At 34.9% G+C, this 20,505-nt stretch overlaps 1 protein-coding gene across 2 annotated transcripts in view; it reads right to left on the bottom strand.

Moving 5' to 3' along the window:
• Positions 1-10,915: 10,915 nt before the first annotated feature.
• The window catches only part of rhobtb4 (Rho related BTB domain containing 4), an 85,821-nt gene continuing 76,231 nt past the window's right edge, over positions 10,916-20,505 (bottom strand). For both annotated transcript variants that reach the window (XM_088336378.1, XM_088336377.1), the window contains 4 exons: positions 14,860-15,010; positions 14,705-14,793; positions 14,359-14,464; positions 10,916-14,005 (listed from right to left, as the gene is read on the bottom strand). In XM_088336378.1, the coding sequence (XP_088192504.1) occupies positions 13,830-14,005; positions 14,359-14,464; positions 14,705-14,793; positions 14,860-15,010 (522 nt within the window). In that variant the 3' untranslated portion in view covers positions 10,916-13,829. The remainder of the gene's footprint in view (positions 14,006-14,358; positions 14,465-14,704; positions 14,794-14,859; positions 15,011-20,505) is intronic.

Here is a 20,505-nt window from a genome sequence, read left to right on the forward strand (position 1 = left end):
ACTTTGTAGTATTTCTGTGGTATTTTCTAGTAGTCCCATAGTAGTATTTTTGTAGCATTTAAATTGCAGAGTTTTGTAGCACAGCTGTAGCATTTTTGTTGTATTTCTGCCGTAGTATTTTTGTGTTATTGTCACGAGCAGAACGGAATCAGGACCCAAATGCATAGCGTTAACCACAAGTTTATTGATGGAAAGAGGAAGGGCAATGCCCGCAATCCAGTGCTCGCTAGACGCGGGAAGCAAGCCGCTCACACAATCGGATCATGATCCGAATACGGAAGTGGATCTTCCGGAGCGGTAGATCGCGGGGTGAAGGACGTAAAAACAGGTTGAAAGCTGGGACAGGAGAGCAAAAACGTAGTCGGGATCAAAAACGGGTCGTAAGCCGTGACGGCAGAGCAAACGTGGTCGGGGTCAAAAACAGGTCGAAGCCGGAGACAATCGGGGAGATCAGGAACAGACGGGTGAAAAATGGGTGCAAAAAGAAACAGAGGTCCGCTGACGGACTGACAACAGGAGAGTGAAAGGACTGGGCTTAAAAAGGACAGGGAAACAAACGAGCGGGCACAGGTTATTCAAATCAGTCGTCATGACAGTTTTAGTATTTCTACAGTGGTATTTTTGTAGTTTTTCTGCAGTAGAATTTTGTTCCTATTCTATCGTAGTATTTTTATAATTTCTGTAGTATTTTTGTGTTATTCCGATAGTTGTATTTTGTAGTACATCTTCAATGTTTTTGTAGTAATTTTGTAGCAGTTCTTTTGAAGTATTTCTGTTGTTGCATTTTTGTATTTTATCATTTCTGAAGTGATATTTTAGTAGTATTTCTGAGAGTTTTCTTAAAAGTATTTTCATAGAAATATTTTTGCAGTATTTTTGTGGTATTATAGAGTAATTTTAAAACACTTCCGTAGAAGTATTTTGGTAGAAAACCTGTTACAGTTCTGTAGATTTTGTTAAGAATTTCTAAATTAATGTTTTGACATTTTTATTCACTGTTGTTGTATTTTTACTGCAGCTGTATCCTGTAATATATCTTTAGTAGTATATTTTTATTATAGTATTACTTTAGTAGTATTTTTGTGGTATTTACATAGTATTTTTTTTCTTTTAACAACTAAAAATAAAACCACTTTTTTATGAGTAGTACTTTATATATCAATATATATATAGCCATGACAATTTAATCATCTTCGGCAGGCCGGATGATAAAGCCTGGCGGGCTGCATGCGGCCTGTGGGCCGTATTTTGCCCACCCCAGTCTAGACGAACAGCTTTTGGAGAGTGCCGCTTACACGCTAAATCCTCCACTAGCTTCTTAGCTCTTAAGTCAAGATAGTGGCTCCATGCCATCGACAAAATCAAATCTTATTGTTTTATGGGATTTTGATACGAAAGCTCACCAACGTTTTAAAACTATATATCTTTTTTTTTTCTTTTTTTTTTCTTTAATTGAAGTTATTTTAGTCCCATGGGGCCACATGGTAGTAAAAACATTCTCACTGGTAAATTAATGGTGTAAAAAAGTGCCATAGCTGGAGGGCTGAGGGTCTTTTGGAGGCTCACGTATAATAATAAATCGATTTTATTATAAAAAAATGTTGTTTTTCTAATATTGGGTGAAGAAAGTAATGATTAAAAGTATGTCTACAAGAAAGAAAAGGAAAAATGAAGAAGCCCTGGCAAAAAGATGGCGGCCCCCTCTAGGTGTGGATCATCTCTTGTCAAATAAATGCAAATTTATTGCCGCCAAGCATAAAAAATGCATTTTTACACTTACTTGTCAACATCCACGGCTCCATGCCCTTACAAATTGTCGTATTTTCCCTTACAAAATACAAAATAATCTTACACCATATTTTTTTTTCAAACGTGTTTATGTAGTTTGACATGTTATATTGTATGTGTTTCGTTATATCCTATATATTGTAAATTAACATTTTGTTGTGAGATCCTGAGTTGCTCGACATGAATGAGGTTTATTATAAAAAAAAACTTCAAAAACTAAGTAGCTTCATTGTAGAAGGAAAAAATACATGCAAATAGAATTAAGTAGAATAATACATTTTCTTATTCAAATTATGAATTCATTTTCTCCATTTAATTAATGTTGGTAATATACTGACTAAAGGGATAACCACAAACCTGTCTTTTTTCATTTTCTCCTTTTATACTTCCTTTTTTTCTTAACTTCTTTATACAACATAATAATTCGTAATATAATGCATCAAAGAAAGTGAGTCGTTTGAGAGCCGGCTCTCTTTAATGAGTTGAGCCGGAAAAGCCGGTTCTCTAAAAAGAGACGGACTTCCTGTCACTACATCAAACCGCTTGCTTCGTTTGCAACGAAAAAAACGATACCGAGATAGAGGCTTCTGCGGCGAACTCGTTTGACTTGATTGATTTGCTGTTTCTTGATAGTCGGTGTATACCGGATGGTACCCATCATTGACAATTTTTTGCGTTTTTCCGTACAGATTTTCTCGTACTTCGTACACACCTTAAAATGCATAATAAACGTACTTTGTACGCCAAAACCGTACAGGTTGACAGGTATATTTACATCATAGTTCATATATTTTTGGCTCGGTATTTAATTCAATGTTGTTTTTGTTTTATATCACTTGGAGGCGCTAAATATTAAACACTCCTTCAATTTTTGTTTTTTCTTGAGAACGCTTAGAAGCATCAGCCATGCAAGGCAACTACCTGCTAACCCTGTATATTATAGAAATGAGCAAAAGCTAAGGCCTGTGGGCCACATGTGGCCCATCAGTCATTTTCAATCAGCCTCCCAAAATCAAATGGTCAAAATACAATGGCAATATAGATAATAGTAAATAAATTACTACGAATAAAAACGTGTTTTTTGGTGCCAACTTTGTTACTATTACCACATTGTGTGTCTAAGACAAAAATCCAACTACAGAAATACTCCTTTACTGCAAACCTAGATATTACATGTTGTGCTTAAAAACAAGGACAAAATATATTATTTGTATTTCATTCTGGAAGAAAAAAAAAACACTTTAGCAATACTACAAAAAATACTACGATAGTACTCTTATAATACAAAAATACTACTACAAACAGAAATACTACATTAAACTGCATTAATATTATAAAAATACCCTGTCTACCCTGCCCTGCCCTTCCCTGCTCCCCCCTTCTCTCTCTCTCTCTTCTCTCTCTCCCTCCTTCGCACCCTCCTTCTCATCCCTCTCACTCTCATTCTCTCACCCTCCTTCTCATCCCTCTCATTCCCTCCCCACTCTCTCTTTCCCTCCCTCCTTCTCCTTCTCTCTCCCTCTCCTTCTCTCTCCCTTTCTTTCTTTCTCTCAATTGGTTTCTCTCCCCTTTCTCTCTATTTATGTTTATTTCTCCTCATCTGTTTTTCTTTCTCCATGTCTTTTTCTCTCTCTTTATCCCTCCCTCTATCTTCCTCAGTATCTATTTCTCTCTATCTCTCTTTCTATCTTTATTAGTCTGTATTTCTCTCTCTTCTCTCTCCCTCTCCTTCTCTCTCCTTCGCTCCCTTTCCTTCTCTCAATTTTTATCTTTCACCTTTCTATTTTTTTCTATATTTTGCTTTATCAGTTTATCTTTCTCCATTTGTCCATTTCTCCTTCTTTATCTCTCTTTCTAAATATATATTTCTATCTCTTTCCCTCTATTTATCTCTCTAAATATATATTTCTATCTCTTTCCCTCTATTTATCTCTCTTTCTAAATATATATTTCTATCTCTTTCCCTCTATTTATCTCTCTAAATATATATTTCTATCTCTTTCCCTCTATTTATCTCTCTTTCTAAATATATATTTCTATCTCTTTCCCTCTATTTATCTCTCTTTCTAAATATATATTTCTATCTCTTTCCCTCTATTTATCTCTCTTTCTATCTCTCTTTCTAAATATATATTTCTACCTCTTTCCCTCTACTTATCTCTCTTTCTAAATATATATTTCTATCTCTTTCCCTCTATTTATCTCTCTTTCTAAATATATATTTCTATCTCTTTCCCTCTATTTATCTCTCTTTCTAAATATATATTTCTATCTCTTTCCCTCTATTTATCTCTCTTTCTAAATATATATTTCTATCTCTTTCCCTCTATTTATCTCTCTTTCTAAATATATATTTCTATCTCTTTCCCTCTATTTATCTCTCTTTCTAAATATATATTTCTATCTCTTTTCCTCTATTTATCTCTCTTTCTAAATATATATTTCTATCTCTTTCCCTCTATTTATCTCTCTTTCTAAATATATATTTCTATCTCTTTCCCTCTATCTCTCTTTCTAAATATATATTTCTATCTCTTTCCCTCTATCTCTCTTTCTAAATATATATTTCTCTCTCTCTCTCTCTCTCTCTCTCTCTCTCTCTCTCGCCGCCCCCACCCTTCTTAATAGACTGAATAAAACAAGTGAAGGCATGTAAGTTGACCAGTACACAAACCAGAAGATGAAATGTGCACAATTTCTGAAATTAGAAAATCCAAAAACCACTCAGGAAGATGAACGGGTCTATTCTATGTTCAAAAGCATCTCTGAAACATCCATCTTCCCGTCTTTGGTTCTTGTTTAATGCCCTGCTGAGTCGACTGGCAATGGGATTCAGATGTGATGACGTCACAGCATCACATGTGTGCAGACAGTGGTGGAACCATCGAGTACATTTTTTTTCATTTTCACCCAAAACATAGTAATCAGGCTTTAATGAAAGTCCACAAAATAAAACGTGCCCAAGTCCATTAGAAAAAAAAGAACCCATCACCAAGGTTGCCATGCCAACCCGACACAGAGTCTTTGCCTTTTTATTGACACTTTGGGTTTTTATTTTTAGAACGTATAATTGTATTATATTATAAAATATAATTTGGGTTCTGCTTGGCCATATTTAAAATGTTGTTTCAGAAACACCTCAGAGTAAACAAACTTTTGGAAACTTTTTTTTTAAAAATACGATATTGTGGTGATGATTTGTCAACTTTTCTTTTTTTTTCTTTTTCTTTTTTACATGTTAAAAAATGTTTTTGTCTGATCTGAGCCTCCGTAAAAATAAAGGTTGGCAGTAAAACATGAACATTTGAATAAAAGTCAAGTGGCTAACATAAGTGGCTAGAGAAGGAAATTGTGACAGAAAAGAAAGTTGTAGGTGACAAGCGAAAGCAGCCTGAATCTTGGGATTCAGCTGTGTTTGCAGTTAAGTAGCTAACCTGAGTGGCTAGAGAAGGAAACTATGAAAAAAGAGGAAGAGGACTCAATTAAGCTGCTTGAGGTGCCATAGTTAGCATTCAGGTGGCTAACATGAGTGGCTAGAAAAGGAAATGATGACGGAAAAGAAAGACGGCGGTGACAAGCGCAGGCTGCCTGACTCAGCTGTGTTTGCACTTAAGTGGCTAACTTGAGTGGCTAGAGAAGGAAACTATGAAAAACAGTAAGAGGGCTCAATCAAGGTGATTGAGGAGCCATAGTTAGCAGTCAGGTGGCTAACATGAGGGGCTAGAGAAGGAGACAATAATGGAAAATAAAGTCGTCGGTGACAACCTCAGGCTGCCTGAATTTTGGGACCCAGCTGCGACTGCGGTCAAGCGGCTTGGCTTACTTAAGTGGCTTGAGAAGAAAACAATGGGGAAAAAGTGGAATATGCCTGAATGACGGGACTCGGTGAGCCACAGCCAGAAGTCAGGAAATTTTAAATAAATAAATATTTTAAAAAATATTTTTTCACTAGGTTTGTCCCATCTGAGTCTCCATAGGAAAAAGATGGCAGGAAAAAATCCACATCTCGAAAAGAACAAGAGTGGGGAAATTGCGTTATTAATACAGAACATTTATTTTCAAAATTAACGATCGAAATAAATCACAGATTTTGACAATGAATGAACAGACGTTTTTTTTTTGTTATTTCTCATAAAAAAAAAAAAAATTCACGGCACGGCCATTAAATAACTACTAAAATTTTAAAATTTAGTTCCACCATTAAAGAAACAAGTGCAAAAAAAAAAGGAAAAACCATAGAGTGGTTTGTAAGACGTACTTGAACTTCCTTATTAGGCAACGTTTTATTCTGAAAGAATACCGGAACAAAGAACTTTAGGCAAATATAAACGTTTGAAACAAGATTCGGGAATTTCGATATGGTAAAAAAAAAAAGCTTTTTGACTGGTTTGCAAGAGAGAGAAATTACTTTATCCAAACATGTTTTTGGATTTTAATATACTTGTATAAGAATAACAAGACATGTGTATTATTATCATTTTTTATTTCCCAGGCTTGATTTATTTATTGTATTTATTTATGAAGCCAAAGCAAAGGAAATGTTTCATTCGTTCAACCGTAATAGTTATTTTAAATTATATCCACTAGAGGTCACTGCTGCATCATACCTTAACGGTTGTCGAAAGTTATACTCTAGTGCACTCTAGTGGCAGCATATAGACTTGCAGCCGCATTTCTTGGCCGGCTTAGTTTCAATAAAATTCGTGTTTTTAAAAAGAATAGTGATTAAATGACTTCACCCAGAAAATAAATTAGGAAAAAAAATGACGATCAAAAACCAATTAATTTTGTAATATCAAAAAGACAATGAGGAATAAAATGTGTTTATGATATTAGAATAAGAATATTATGAAGCCATTAATTAGTGAGATTCAGTGATTGAATGCTCTACAAAGTAAATAAACGTAAACATATATATTCACAGGGTTGGGTAGGGTTACTTTAACTTGGTTACTTTCAATTACTTTTGGATTACTACAATACCAAATATGCCAATAAAAGACAAAAGAAACTAAATATGAATAAAATGACTAAATATGTGCAGGCTTGGGGAGTAACGGAATACATGGAACGGCAAAAATGATGTTGGCAAGCTGTTTGGATTTATTTTCTTTTTTTTCTGTCGCATTTTATGTTAGTTTTGCCGGAGATCAAAGAGATCAAAGCCAGGAGAGAAAGCTTACCACGTGTTGTGTGTCATAATTTTATTCATATTTAGTTTCATTTGTCTTTTATTAGCATATTTGGTATTGGAGTAATCCAAAAGTAATTGAAAGTAATCAAGTTAAAGTAACCCTACCCAACCCTGTATATTCATCAGATATATCAATATCAATTTATTGCACAGTACATAAACCCTCCAATTAAAAAAAAGCACAAGAGACGAGTTGAAAAGATTAACCGTTTTAATAAAATCCAAGTAAAAGATCAAAATAACAAAATGGCAGAAAAAAGAAAAGAAAATGTATACAAATCATATAGAAACCGTTTCAAAAACATTTCATTTTTCAAAGCGTATCAAACATTCTGATTGTTCAGTTGTTTTGGAAAGCCCTTAACAGTCGTCGCTGACAGACGTGGTGAAGTGTGCTCTTGATCATGTGAGACGTAGAAATTACAAAAAATCAAATCCCCCCCGGGATACAGCGCCCTCGCCTTACGATGTTTTCACTTTACCGTGTGGAATTCTGTAGCATTTCCCCTGGGTTACAACAACTCCACCTTGCGATGTTTTTACTCGAAAGTTTATATATGATATTCACCCCCACTCTACAGCATTTCCCCCACTATAAGACATTATTTTGCGAAACGAAAGAAAATTTCAACTTTGTGGTGTTATGTCTATAAGGTGCCTGTTTGCTATTGGTCACTGTCATATCAAATGCTAATCTGCTATTGGTTCGCATCACGGCATCATGAAAATTCCAATATGCTATATTGAACTATCTCCCATAATGCCTTCAGTTCGGAATCTGGTTTGTTTTGTAAAAAAATATGTGAATCGGAGAGAAAACACTGTATTTTTCTACTATTTTCGTTCACAATAGATCTAAATACTTGCAGTTATGCTAAGGGAGAAGTAAAAACATGATAGCCATTAAATCAAAGCTTTCCATTATCAAGAAAGATGAAAAAGGCCCATGCATCATTAACTTTAGTAAGGAATATGGCCATAACCAATCGATGATCGGGATTATTTTTAAGAATAAAGAAACAATTAAAGCAAATACATCTTTTAAGGGCATGACAAGTGGAAGTTTTGAAATTCATAGTAACTATAATCCGCCATCCTCTCTGCATCCTCCTGGTACTCCACAGCACAAGCTCGAGTCACATTACACCACAGGTAAATACAATTTGATCATTCCTTTACTTGTATATGCAGAGCTACCAAATACTAAAAATCTTTTGCAGTTTATGTTCATAGTAAATGACTGTATTTCTATTGGATCTCATTTTAAATACGCCTTCTCTTCACCCCTCTCCCCTCACTTGCAGCCACCTGCTACTCCACTCAACCAGCTCAAGTCACATCACACCAAAGGTAAAAAAACAAAACAAATTCCTTTACCTTTATATTCAGGCATACTGAATATTAAAAATCTTCTGCAGTTTCCAACACTATTTCATAGCAAATTACTGAATATAAATATTCTATAAAACTATCAAAATTGTAAAAAAAAAAAAAAGGAATGTTCATTTTTATATTGAAAATGCTTATTTTTACAAATCTGTTGAGTGTTACAAGTGTTTAACGGTTATATTCATACCAAATGTGTACAATAAAGTTAATGTATCAGTACTTTGTTTTGTTTGTAGTATTTTTTTAAGTAACCGTCAGGGATGAGAAGTATTTTAGACCTTAAAAATGTCTTTCTTAAATGCTTCAGACTCCAAATTTAAAATTCACTATCCATTCCGAAATACCACTTTTAATATTTGGCAGCTCTACATAATACATATTACTCAGATTTATAACACATACTGTAAGTAGTACTTCGTCTGTACCATTTTGTTATTTGAATGCTTTTATCTGGGTTACTGGCGGTTTAGCCTTTAGCTGATTAGCATAAAATTCTTTACCCCGCTATACGGTCATTTCACCTTACGATCTCCACCCCCGAACAATTTCACGTTGTATCCCGGGGGGTCTACAGTATCGGATTGAACTTCGGAAAGCGTTCCTCTCCGATCAGTTGGCGCGTCGTCATGGTTACAGGTGATGTTTTCGTGACCGAATGGAAAAAAAATACCGGAATATAAAGACTTAAGTGGGTTCTTTATAAGCTACATAATAATTCAAAGTGCAAGCACCTCATAACAGTGCAGAGAACCGCTGGTTTTACAATACAATTCAGAATTGAATAATAATAATAATAACAAAGTGGAGGAAATGTCATTGTGGACAGCCTGGACACGGCTACGAGTGTTTTTTCCACAAAAGGCACAGTTTTTCGTTTTTTCTTTACACAATATTAAGAGTCGCTCCAACACTGTGTTGTGTTAAAAATCCTGTAGCGATATCTGCTACCCTCTAGTGGCCGTTTTTACAACCAGGAACTAGGGATGAAAAATCAAGGGATAATATTTCATTTAAAAGTAATATAATGTCGTTATTGAAAGGTTTCTTAGACAATAAAAGTCGTGTATGGGTGGTATCGGTCTCTGGTGTTGGTCTTGGTGGTTGAGTGTAAAAAGATTTGAACACCACACAGTGTTGGATCGGCGTAAAAACAATAAAGAAAAATGGTTAAATGTTCACAGATGTGGACACACAAAAACATTATTAGAGTGTGGTAGTTCAGTTGTGTACTGATACTATTATTAGTACTCAGTGTTTACATTTTAACACCATTCATTTAGAAGGACTCAGTGTTCCTCAGATCTTTATACCATACAGTATTGTTATTAGTACTCAGTGTTAGCCAAGTTTAACACCATACAGTGTTGGATTTGGTGCAAAAAAACTCTAAATAAACTCTAACAAGTGTAAACACACAAATACACTTTATAGTGTTATTCTAACACTGTTGTGTACCCATACTAGACAATTATTGGCGTTTTTTTAACATATCGGCACGGAATAAGATACCAATTCAGTCTTGAGACCATTTTACGGCCCAAAACGTCAGATTTGAAATAAAAATAATAAGAATTTTTATTTATTTTTAAGGGTGGGGATGGCGTGTATGAAAAGCACCAGTGGCGTTTGTATTTGTATCGGTTTAGAGGACTTCTTTAGAGCAAAATAGGGATATTGAACATCCCTAATTCCGTGTATTAGCCATGTTTTATACATTGTATATGCTAAATCACCTGCAGAGTTGCAACCCTTAATAAAACAGTATATAAACCCCACAATTATTACATTTGTTTACAATACAAAGTCTGATGATTGCCTGCTAGATTGCAAGGCAAGTTTATAAAATCCTTGCATAATATTATTATTTGTATCGTTATTTTTAAAAGTGAGAATGTGCGCAACAATGACCGAATTCAAAAGGAAAGTGACATAAAATGGTGTAACGGTTAGTGGCTTCTCTGACCAACACACACTTAAAAAAATCAAAATAAATTGTTGAATACAATTTTCTTGCCAGGAATACATCTGGCACATTTCGTTTACGGCCTTTTTTCTCCATCAAAAAATAATAATAATAATTTTACCTGTTTTACAGAAAACGAAGCGTTGCACAAAAGGCACATGGACGAAAAAAATAAGCTAATCGGGTCAGAGCTAATATTTACCACCAATTCCAATACTACGATTGGTAGTAAAGTATTCCCTCGCCATTTCACAGTTTCAATGTTTTTTCCTCAGTGCATTGCAGATTTCTTTTCGATGAATGGTTTCGGAATTATGCTGGCACTTTAAGAGCACCAGTAAACTCAAACCAATCGGAGAACGGCATGGACTTACATTATATATGAAGGATATAACTCTGGCATTTTCTTAGTGAACACAAATAGATATCCATATCCATATATATATATACATTTTATATATACATATATATATATATATATATATATATATATATACATTTTATATATACATATATATATATATATATACATTTTATATATACATATATATATACATATATATATATATATATATATATATATATATATATATGTATATACATATGTATATAAATAAAATCTAATAAAAGGTATGAAACTTCGGGGAAACTCACGTAATATTGGTTATTAACAGTGAAATTCGAGAGAATACTGTTTTTCAAACATTACCCAAAAAATGAACTCTTCCTCTCACATCATCACCAAAATAAGAGAAACCCTTATTCCTCACGCCGATGGAAAAATCACCAAAAAAATCTCCCGGCATTTCGAGAGTGTAAAATGTCAACGCTACACATCTTTTTTTTGTCTTTTTCTACGAAAATAACGAACGTGTGAGTGTGTTTATCTATATTGTGTTTCAAGCACCATTTTGGAATCCACGGAAAACAACAAAAGGCAAAGTGAATATTTTGTTTTTCCTCTTCAAAAGCAAAATTAGAGCCAAGGAGAGAACAGCGGCTTTGGTTTTCGATCATAAAAGTACTCGATACCCAAACATCTGTGCTCTTATTTGTTTTAACACTTAATGCAATACTGTACTCAAGAACACGGTTCCTCGCAGTACTATACTCAAGTCCTCGAATAATCACAATCCTGTACTAGAGCACACGGCTCCTCCATACACGATATTCGAGTACTCGGCTCTTCACAACACTATATTTGAGTACTTAACTCCTCGCGATACTGCACCGGAGTACTCGGCCCCTGGCAATACTGTACTTGAATACTCAGCTCCTAAGAATACTGGAGTACTCACCCCACAACGAAAACTAAATCGACAACAAATTGACAGTTATGTCATGGAAGCCCAAGAGTGCTAGACTGCAATTAATAAAAACAAACTTTAGAAGTCTAACTTTTTGCTGAACAATTAAATGTTATAAGGATATTTTTTCAAAAATAAAAACAAATATATTGTGCAATTTGTACCTATTATTATTTAAGATACATTTAGATTAGTCTTTTAAATTATTAAGAAAAAAATATGTTCTTAATTATAAATAATAATAAAAAATAATTTAATCTATATGAAACCAATGGAAATCAAATTTTCAATTCAATTTCTAACAGTTGTTGAGAGTTATCAGTACATACTTTATTAAAAAAAAACAACAATGATAATCTAGTTTAGAAAACAAATACCCATATTACAATTATTTAGCAAATTACTTTTCAAAAAGTCGTTTTGATTTAATGAATTTTGGCACTATTGGGCTTCCATAGAATGTGGGAATAAAGCCGTACTTTACAAAGGTTATGCTGCAAATTGCATTCATATTCATTAGAAAAAAATCGAATTTTTGTGAAAAAAAATGCTATAAAAAACAAAAAAAACCCACTGGGGATTACACTCGCTCTCAGCTAACCTACCTAAATACAAAAAAAAGACGTCTTTAGTCGTCAATGGCACTCAACGCATTGACATCCTAGTAGTATTTGGTATCGTTCTTGATAATCTGTAAATACAATTGGTCGGAATTAAAGTGGTTATTTTTGTTATTTTTTCAGTGTGCAATGTCATGAAAACAAAGCTGTAATAAGTGATGAGTGTTACGATCATTTTTACAAAAAAAAAGGGAAGATACAAATTCACATTTCGACAAGAGCAGCACTTTCCTGTCATCTAATTTAGAAACCGATCGGGTGAGGATTCAATTAAACGATTCATGGCTCATCCCCAAAATAAAATACTGGAAATCCCAAGCAACAAAGTCGGGGCCCTGAGCAGTGCTGCCCCCGATGGTGCAGTGGTGTAAAGGCAGGCTCGCTGATGTGGACGTTTGCAAGACGGCGCGCTTATTTTAATACTGTAGCCGTAGTAAGGCTGCACGCCGACGCTATCCAGTGGAGATTTTTGGAAGTGCAGTTTGGCGAGTGGTTAAAGGGACGGTGTATTATGTAGTGAATCTTGGTGGTAAAAAAAATATTCATTTCACTAATAAGAAAAAATACATGAACTGTAATATAACTGTGAATTCTTTTTTTTAAATAATCGAAGGTCGGGAAATTTGTATTTATCGTACATAACACGAGGCTTATTTTTAGGGTGTGCGCCTTATAATCCGGTGCACTTAATAGTGCAAAAAATATGGTATTTTAAAAAATGCACGTTCATATGATAGTTTGTGTATTTCTGCTCTTTATTTAAATCTTTTTTGTTATTATCATTGGATTAAAGGAATGAAAAATGCAAAATAAGAGAAGAACAAAAAAAAGAAAAAAGAAGCTCGGAAAAAAATAAAGAAAATGAAAGAATAAAGAAAAAAAACATGAAAACGAAAACAAAGGAAAAATAGGGGAAGGAAAGAATACCACAAGAAAAAAGAAATAAATAAAATTAAAATAACTGAAAACAAGTAATAAAAGGAAAAAAGAAAAAAAGAGAAAAAACCTTGGAATAAAAGGCCAAAAAGAGAGAGGCGCATGTTATGAAAAAAAAAGAACACACATTTTCTCGACTTACGAGTAATTAAAAATATGCACAATTATAAGCTATTCACTTATTTTAACTTTTTAATAAAAATTCAATATTGTTTTTTTAATCAATGAAGTATTTTTTTACTACCAAGAAGCGCTAAATAATACTACGTCCCTGGAAAGTGAGTTTTTTTTTTGTTTGTGTTTTTCGTCTTTAATTTAAAAAACTGTGCACGGAAACTTCCCTCAAATGGGGAAAACAAAAGGAAAAATGACACCTTTGTATCAAAACGACTTACATTGTGTCACTTCCTGGATATCCAGCGCTGGTTGAAGACAGGTAGATCTTCCTGTGCAAGCTAACAGTCCGCCTCGATTCTCCCGAAAATCGGAAGTTGCGGAGACGAGGAGATATTGGCAGCCCTTGCATCCCGTAGACGGGATGAAGCTCTGAGGAAGTGCGGCGCTGCCGGTGAAAACGTTAGCGTCGCTCTCCGGGCTTGAAAAGAGGCACTATATTATAGTACATTCCGGTTCTAGGTGACGTGTGGCGAAGACGGTTGCCTCCAGAAGCACCATCCTCGCTTGGTGTGCTGTTTGCGCAAGATCTCTTCCTCGTGTTCGCGTTCTTTCTGCGAGCGAAGGTAGCGGTCCTCCTCCTTCAGGAACCAAACCGGAGGCCAGCGCTGCTTCTCAAAGTGCTTCTGGTTGTCTGCATTGGAAGACACACAAAATATTACATACTGCATTTATTTGTGTACAGTGCCTTGAAAAAGTATTTCCCCGTGTTTATTACTCGCAAAGGTTTCAGATTGTAGAGAAAATAATCCCAGTACAAAATTGAATTCCTAGTAACTTAGAACTTTGGAATGGATAGAACAACTGCGTCCCCTTATGGACGATTCCCGAACGTACCAATTAATAAATTCAATCCAAAAAAAAACTGGAAAAAAAAGGAATATTAAAAACAAAAATTGGTAGATCATTTGAAAAATAACAAGAAAAAAACACTAAAAGCACATTTTGAGATCAACAAGCAGATCAAAGAAGGCTTTTTTCTCCTACCTGGCAACATGGCCTTCATGTCTTTGGGAAACTTGCGGCAGATGCTGTTATAGTTTGTGCAGATGTGATGTAGACACCAGGCCGACAGCTGCTTGGCGTTGTGGAACTGAAAGACGAGTCAGGAAATGTAAGCAAAGAAACTTTTACAATATCTAATTGGACCGCAACTAACAACTTTTTCAATAGTCGAGCCGTCACTGTTCAAACGATTAGTTGAATATCTGGATAATGATTATTTTGTTCTTAAATTTAGCATGAAGTTGATTTCTATTATCGATTTTTGTGGACAACTTCAACTAAACCGTTGCAGCCCTAATTTCAGTTCAGCATTTCCCATTTAACAAACCTGGGCCAGCTCCAAATATGCTAAGACGTGCCCGTCAATGTCGATTCCTTTCACCGCTAGCTGCAGAAGCTCATCCACGGCATGTTGCTCTGAAAACAACAAGAACATTAGAATCGGCTTGTTTTTACCGTCTCCTACTTGTGCAGAATCCTCACCAGTGAGGGCCACCAGGCGCGGTAAACAAAGACGGTTGGCCACCATGATGAGTTCTATGGCCTCCAGATCCGGGCAGGGCGTCAGCATGGAACAGTACAGGAACTCCAGCACGCCTCGCATGCACGCCGTACTTGTGTTCGGGATGGGTACCTGCACAATCACGAAACATGTACAGCAGGGGTCCCAAACTCAATTTACTTGAGGGCCGCCGGAGCAAGGGTCTGGGTAAGGTTGGGCCAAATCGGGTTTTACACAAAAATGTTCAGATAATCCCTGCCTCGGTGCTGTGGAATGCTCTTCCCCCTGAGATTTGATCTGCAACCTCAGTGGAAATGTTTAAATCTAAGCTTAAAACACACTTCTACTCTATAGCATATGAATAACCTGTATTTAATGCTGATAATATGTGTATTATTTGCCCTCATGTAGGTTTTAGATGAGGAGATGGTGTCATAATAGTCTGTAATAATAGTTTGTAACAGTCTTTGATCTGTGCAGCCCTTTGAGACTCTTTGTGATTAAGGGCTATACAAATAAACATGACTTGACTTGACTAGGTAAAAATATTCGTTTTCAAAATAGTTTTTTCAAATTTCCTACAGAAAATAATATTAGTCCATAATCCCCAAGAGCAGCACTTAAAGGGACATTGCAAATTATTTAATGCCTGCTAGTAGTAAAAAAAATGTCATTCATAAAAATAAAAAAAGAATATTGATGTTAATAATAAAACATGAATTATCATATAAATATATATACTTTTATACCTGCATAAAATATTTAGAATTACGGCACTGTCAACTTGACTCCAAAAAGTAGTGTTTGAGGAACTAGACCTTGACTTTATCAATCAATCGATCAATACTTAATTTCTTTCTCAGTAATAACTATAAAGAGAAGATATAATATATATACATATTGCAGAAAGTGCATGCGATAATGGATGCGTTCATTGTAGGAAAATATGACACTTCTAAAGATTGTACAGTAAATGCTTCGATGCTTGATGTCACAAATGTCTTGGCTAAGATAAATAGATCACTCGTTCTTATTAATTAGTAGCTATAATAAATATAAAGATACAAATACAAACACTATTACAGTAAGATTCCAATCATTGCAAGTAAATGTGTATTTATTTTAAGATATTTATCTAGTTTTTATAATAAAATAATAAAAATCCTCAAAATAATAATCTTATGCAACAAAAGGTAGAAAATGTAGCTCTTTTTACGAAATAATTCTGTACTATAATTGAAAAAAAAAATACAAGCAAATATATATCATAATTGTGCTGATTTTAAATACAAATGTTCTTCATTTTCCAGAGACAGAAATTAAAATAAGTTATTTTTGTTCAAATTATTTATTCAAATCATTTTTTTTTAAAGATTTTTCCATACAAAATAAAATAAAATCCCACCCTAAACAAATTTTAAAAAGACAGTTCAAGTTCATATGTGGAAAAATGAAAAATGGGAAAAAAATGGAAATGGTTTATTTGTGTAAATCAACAATGCTTTGCATTCTACAAGAGGCCGTTTTTAAAGATTAATTTTAAGAATAAAACCTGGCCCACTAAAAAATCTTCAGTGGTCCGCTAGTGGCAGCCAGCCTTAGTTTGGGCACCTCAGTTTTAATATACCATATTTTACTGGAAGGCGGACCGGATTATGACTTATACCCCCAATGAATAGTCTTTTGTGATATTTTTTAATATCACAAAAGACTAGCATTGTGAAACCATTAACCTAAATCTGTAATTTACCATTTCTAACAGGGAAATTTCCAAGTAATATGAAAATAGCAAAAGTGTGACTAATATAAAAAAATAGAAACAAACACATCTTCACAAATCACAGAGTGGTATCTCTGCTTCCTCAGTTCTCCAAAATATTAAAAAAACTTTATAGTAATAGACTAGATTTATAGATAAACATAAATTAAGAAATGAGAGTCAATATGGTTTTAGGGCTAACAGATCAACAACAATGGCAGTTATTGATGCGGTAGAAGAAATTACCAATAGCATAGAAAAGAAGAGCAGCTGGGATATTTATTGATTCAAAAAAAGCATTTGATACTGTACTCATAAGTTACTATTCAAAAAACTGGAACGATATGGCATCAAGGGAGTTTCATTGGGATGGATTGAAAGGTATTTGACTGGGAGGCAACAATAAGTAAAAAGAGAGTTGACTTCTGGATACTTGGATATTTGTTGTGGAGTACCACAGGGTTCTGTCCTGGGCCCAAAGCTTTTCAATTTATAAATAAATAATATATTCAATGTTTTCCTACTATTAAAATTAGTCATATTTGCAGATGACACTAACATTTTCTATTCCAACGATAATTATATTTATCTAGTAACAAATATTAATAGGGAATTAATTACCCTAAAACATGGTTGGATAAAAATAAATTTTCTTTAAATTTAAATAAAACTAAAGTGATATTCTTCGGTAACAACAAGGCCAATCTAGACCAGGCGGTGAAAATGGATGGTGTTGTCATAGACATTGTATCAGAAATTAAATTCTTAGGAGTTACAATTGACAGTATATTAGATTGGAAAACACACATCAGATACATACAAACTAAGGTAACTAAAGTATTTCAGTTATTAATAAAGCCAAATTATTTTTAATTTACAATGCGCTGTACTTATTATATTGTTCTTTAATTTTGCCACACTCAACATACTGCGCAGAAGTTTGGGGCAATGATTACAAACGTTCACTCCATCACCTTTTTTTACTCCAAAATCGAGCAATAAGATTTATACACAAGGCAGGATACTGTAATTATACCAATATCCTATTTCTTCGGTCCAAGTTATTAAATATGTGGGATCTGCTAGAGTTTTCCACTTCCCAACTACTACTCAAAGTGAACAAAGATATACTGCCAGAGAACATACAAAATGTATTCACACGAAAAGAAGGAAGCTACAACTTGGGGGATGTAGTAACTTTAAAATGCAACCTGTGAGAACTATTAGGAAAAGTATGTGTGTGTCTATATGTGGACTTAAACTTTGGAACAATTTACAGGATGAGCTAAAAGATATCTAAGTATTCATCTGTTCAAATCCAGATACAGAAAAAAAAACAATATTGGCAAAGTACAAAGAGGAAGAAAAAGGTGACTGAATGATCTAGCAAAAGACACATGTAAGCAAATCCAAATTGTTATTATTATTATTATTATTAATATAATGGTAATAATAATTTATTATAACTGTCATTAATTGTTCTTATTGTCATTCTTGGTGACTGAATGATAGTAGGTGATTACTAGCATAATAGAGTTAATAAAGGGGCAAAAGTGAATTAATCTGGTCGGATAAAAACAGTGATGAAGTGGTGATACTGATGATAATGAAGAGACTGTGTATCTGCAGAGCCAATGTGTCGACAGGTGTTAGTTGTTTGTAAATACACAGAAGAGCTAACTGTGGGCACAATTATTAATCAAGTCAAAGGCGCAGGATTTAATCAGCATTTTCTTATTCCTACTCCCTTTTGAACATGTACGATAATATTGTTTGTGGTTTGTGTGCTTTTTTTCCCGATTTGTTGTTTTGTTTTTGTTTTGTCATGTTCGAAATAAAAGTTGCCTTGATTCATTTATTCATTCTTTTTTTTTTCATAATGTGCACTGTACTACAAGGGACTGAACGGTCCTTGGTTCGCGCCTCGGCCGAGTCATACCTAAGACCTACAACATTGATACCCATTGCCTCCCTGCTTGGCATGAGGGGCTGGAATTGGGGGGTTTGGTCACCTAATGACTCCCAACGACAGGTGTTGTGATGCATCGGTTGGGTAGAACTATCATTGCATCATTTACTGTAGTCACACACAATCGCTCGTGCATGTATGGAACCTGGGTGATCATAGGCAAAGAAGAAGACTACTAACTTCTAGAATACTGTACTATCACAATTGCATAACATTGGATGTAGAGGGAATCAAACCCGTGGCAGGTACTATCCTCTAGATTGCTAGGGATACAAGCGACCCATGAAAAGGTATTAGGTTTAACTTTATTGCGACACTATTTTTAGTTCCGGTCCCAAATGTTATGACTGGTCCGGGCCACGAGAATATTGTCAGACATTAATCCGGTCCGTGGTACAGCAAAGGTTGGGGACCACTGAAACACATTTTTCCTCATCATTATTAAGTCCACAAGATTCATAACAAAATGAATAGAAAGTCGTTGTAGGAAGTAATTCAACATTTTGAACTGAATGCAGTGGAAGGCATAGTGGGAAGTCATTCAGTCTGAAAGATATAAATAAATGCATGGCCACGTTTATTCAAAAGATTTGTCACTTACACTGCTTGGTTTGAGTTGAGAAAAAGTAATCCATATTGTTATTGTACTCCCCAACATCCCGACCAATGAACACAAACACGTCTGTTTTAAATCCCAATTTGCCAACAGCCGGAAATGCTCCAAGAATAAAAGCGGTGACCCCGGCTCTCGCCATGTCTTCCTACTGAGACCCCCTTCAACTTTTTATTTCATGAAGCAATTAAGAGAATGTCAACACGACGAGGCTTCTCGTTAGGACTAAAAGTCACAGCGCTCAGACCAGGGTGGTCTAGGGAGCCCTGTTAGGGGCTGTGCAAACTTAATGAGCACCTGCATTTATTTTGTTTACAGGCACTCTGCACCACGAAAACAATACTTTTTAAAAAAGGAGCACTTGGATATAATAACTCCATGACAAAAGACTAAGAAATCTACACTCCTTGTTCAAAATGCGGGATCCTTGTGGTATAAGAAAATGAAATAAAATAAATACAAAGTTCAACCTTAGAGGTGGCGTGTGTCGGTTGAGGTTTCATATTGAATTGAAAATGAAACATTTTTATTACTAAGTATGTGTTAACTATGTTCAATTCAGTTCAAAGAGCCTTTATGCTTTACTTTCCACTGTGCCTATCTCCTTTGAGCTTACTTCGGGGTGGAACACATTAGGTAGGACGAATGGGGATGGAAGAAGAATGATGAAAAGTTACGTGCTCACGTATTTATTTTAATTTTTAATTTTTTAGTGTTGCATGAAAATGGTGAAAGTAAGAAAAGGCTCGCTTCAAGAAGAGTCCAAATGCTAACCCAAACTCCAAGAAAGATGAAAAAAATAAATAGTTATTTCATCATGAACAAGCCTACAGAGACTGCATTAATGACACAAGCCAGGAAATGGGGGTAGCGAGTAAAAATTGCAAATTCGAGTAAAAATTGCAATACACAGAGCAGCAAACAGTAACGAGCGGCGACCCATAAACTGGAGCCAACTGGCCAACTGGCTAACATGAGTGGCTAGAAAGAGAAACAGTGGGAAAATGTTGATCATTTTTTTTCCCTCTTTCTTCATATGTTGATTGGTTGGACCCCTCACTACTAGGGTGGTAGGTGCACCATTTTCTGTGGTGCGTCTTGGGCAAGTGCAGCCTGGTGGCGCCCATCTCTCCGGGCCAACATATGTTTCCACCCGGTCTTGAACCCGGGACATTCCGCGTGTTAGGCAAATGTGCTATTTCCAGTATTATGATCGTAATTCTCATATTAACAAACTAAACAGTGTATGATTTTTTTGGGGCATTATCGTATTTGATCCCTATATA

This window comes from Urocampus carinirostris, chromosome 5 (genome assembly GCF_059441175.1).
Source record: "Urocampus carinirostris isolate Australia breed hairy pipefish chromosome 5, RoL_Ucar_1.0, whole genome shotgun sequence".
NCBI lineage: Eukaryota > Metazoa > Chordata > Actinopteri > Syngnathiformes > Syngnathidae > Urocampus > Urocampus carinirostris.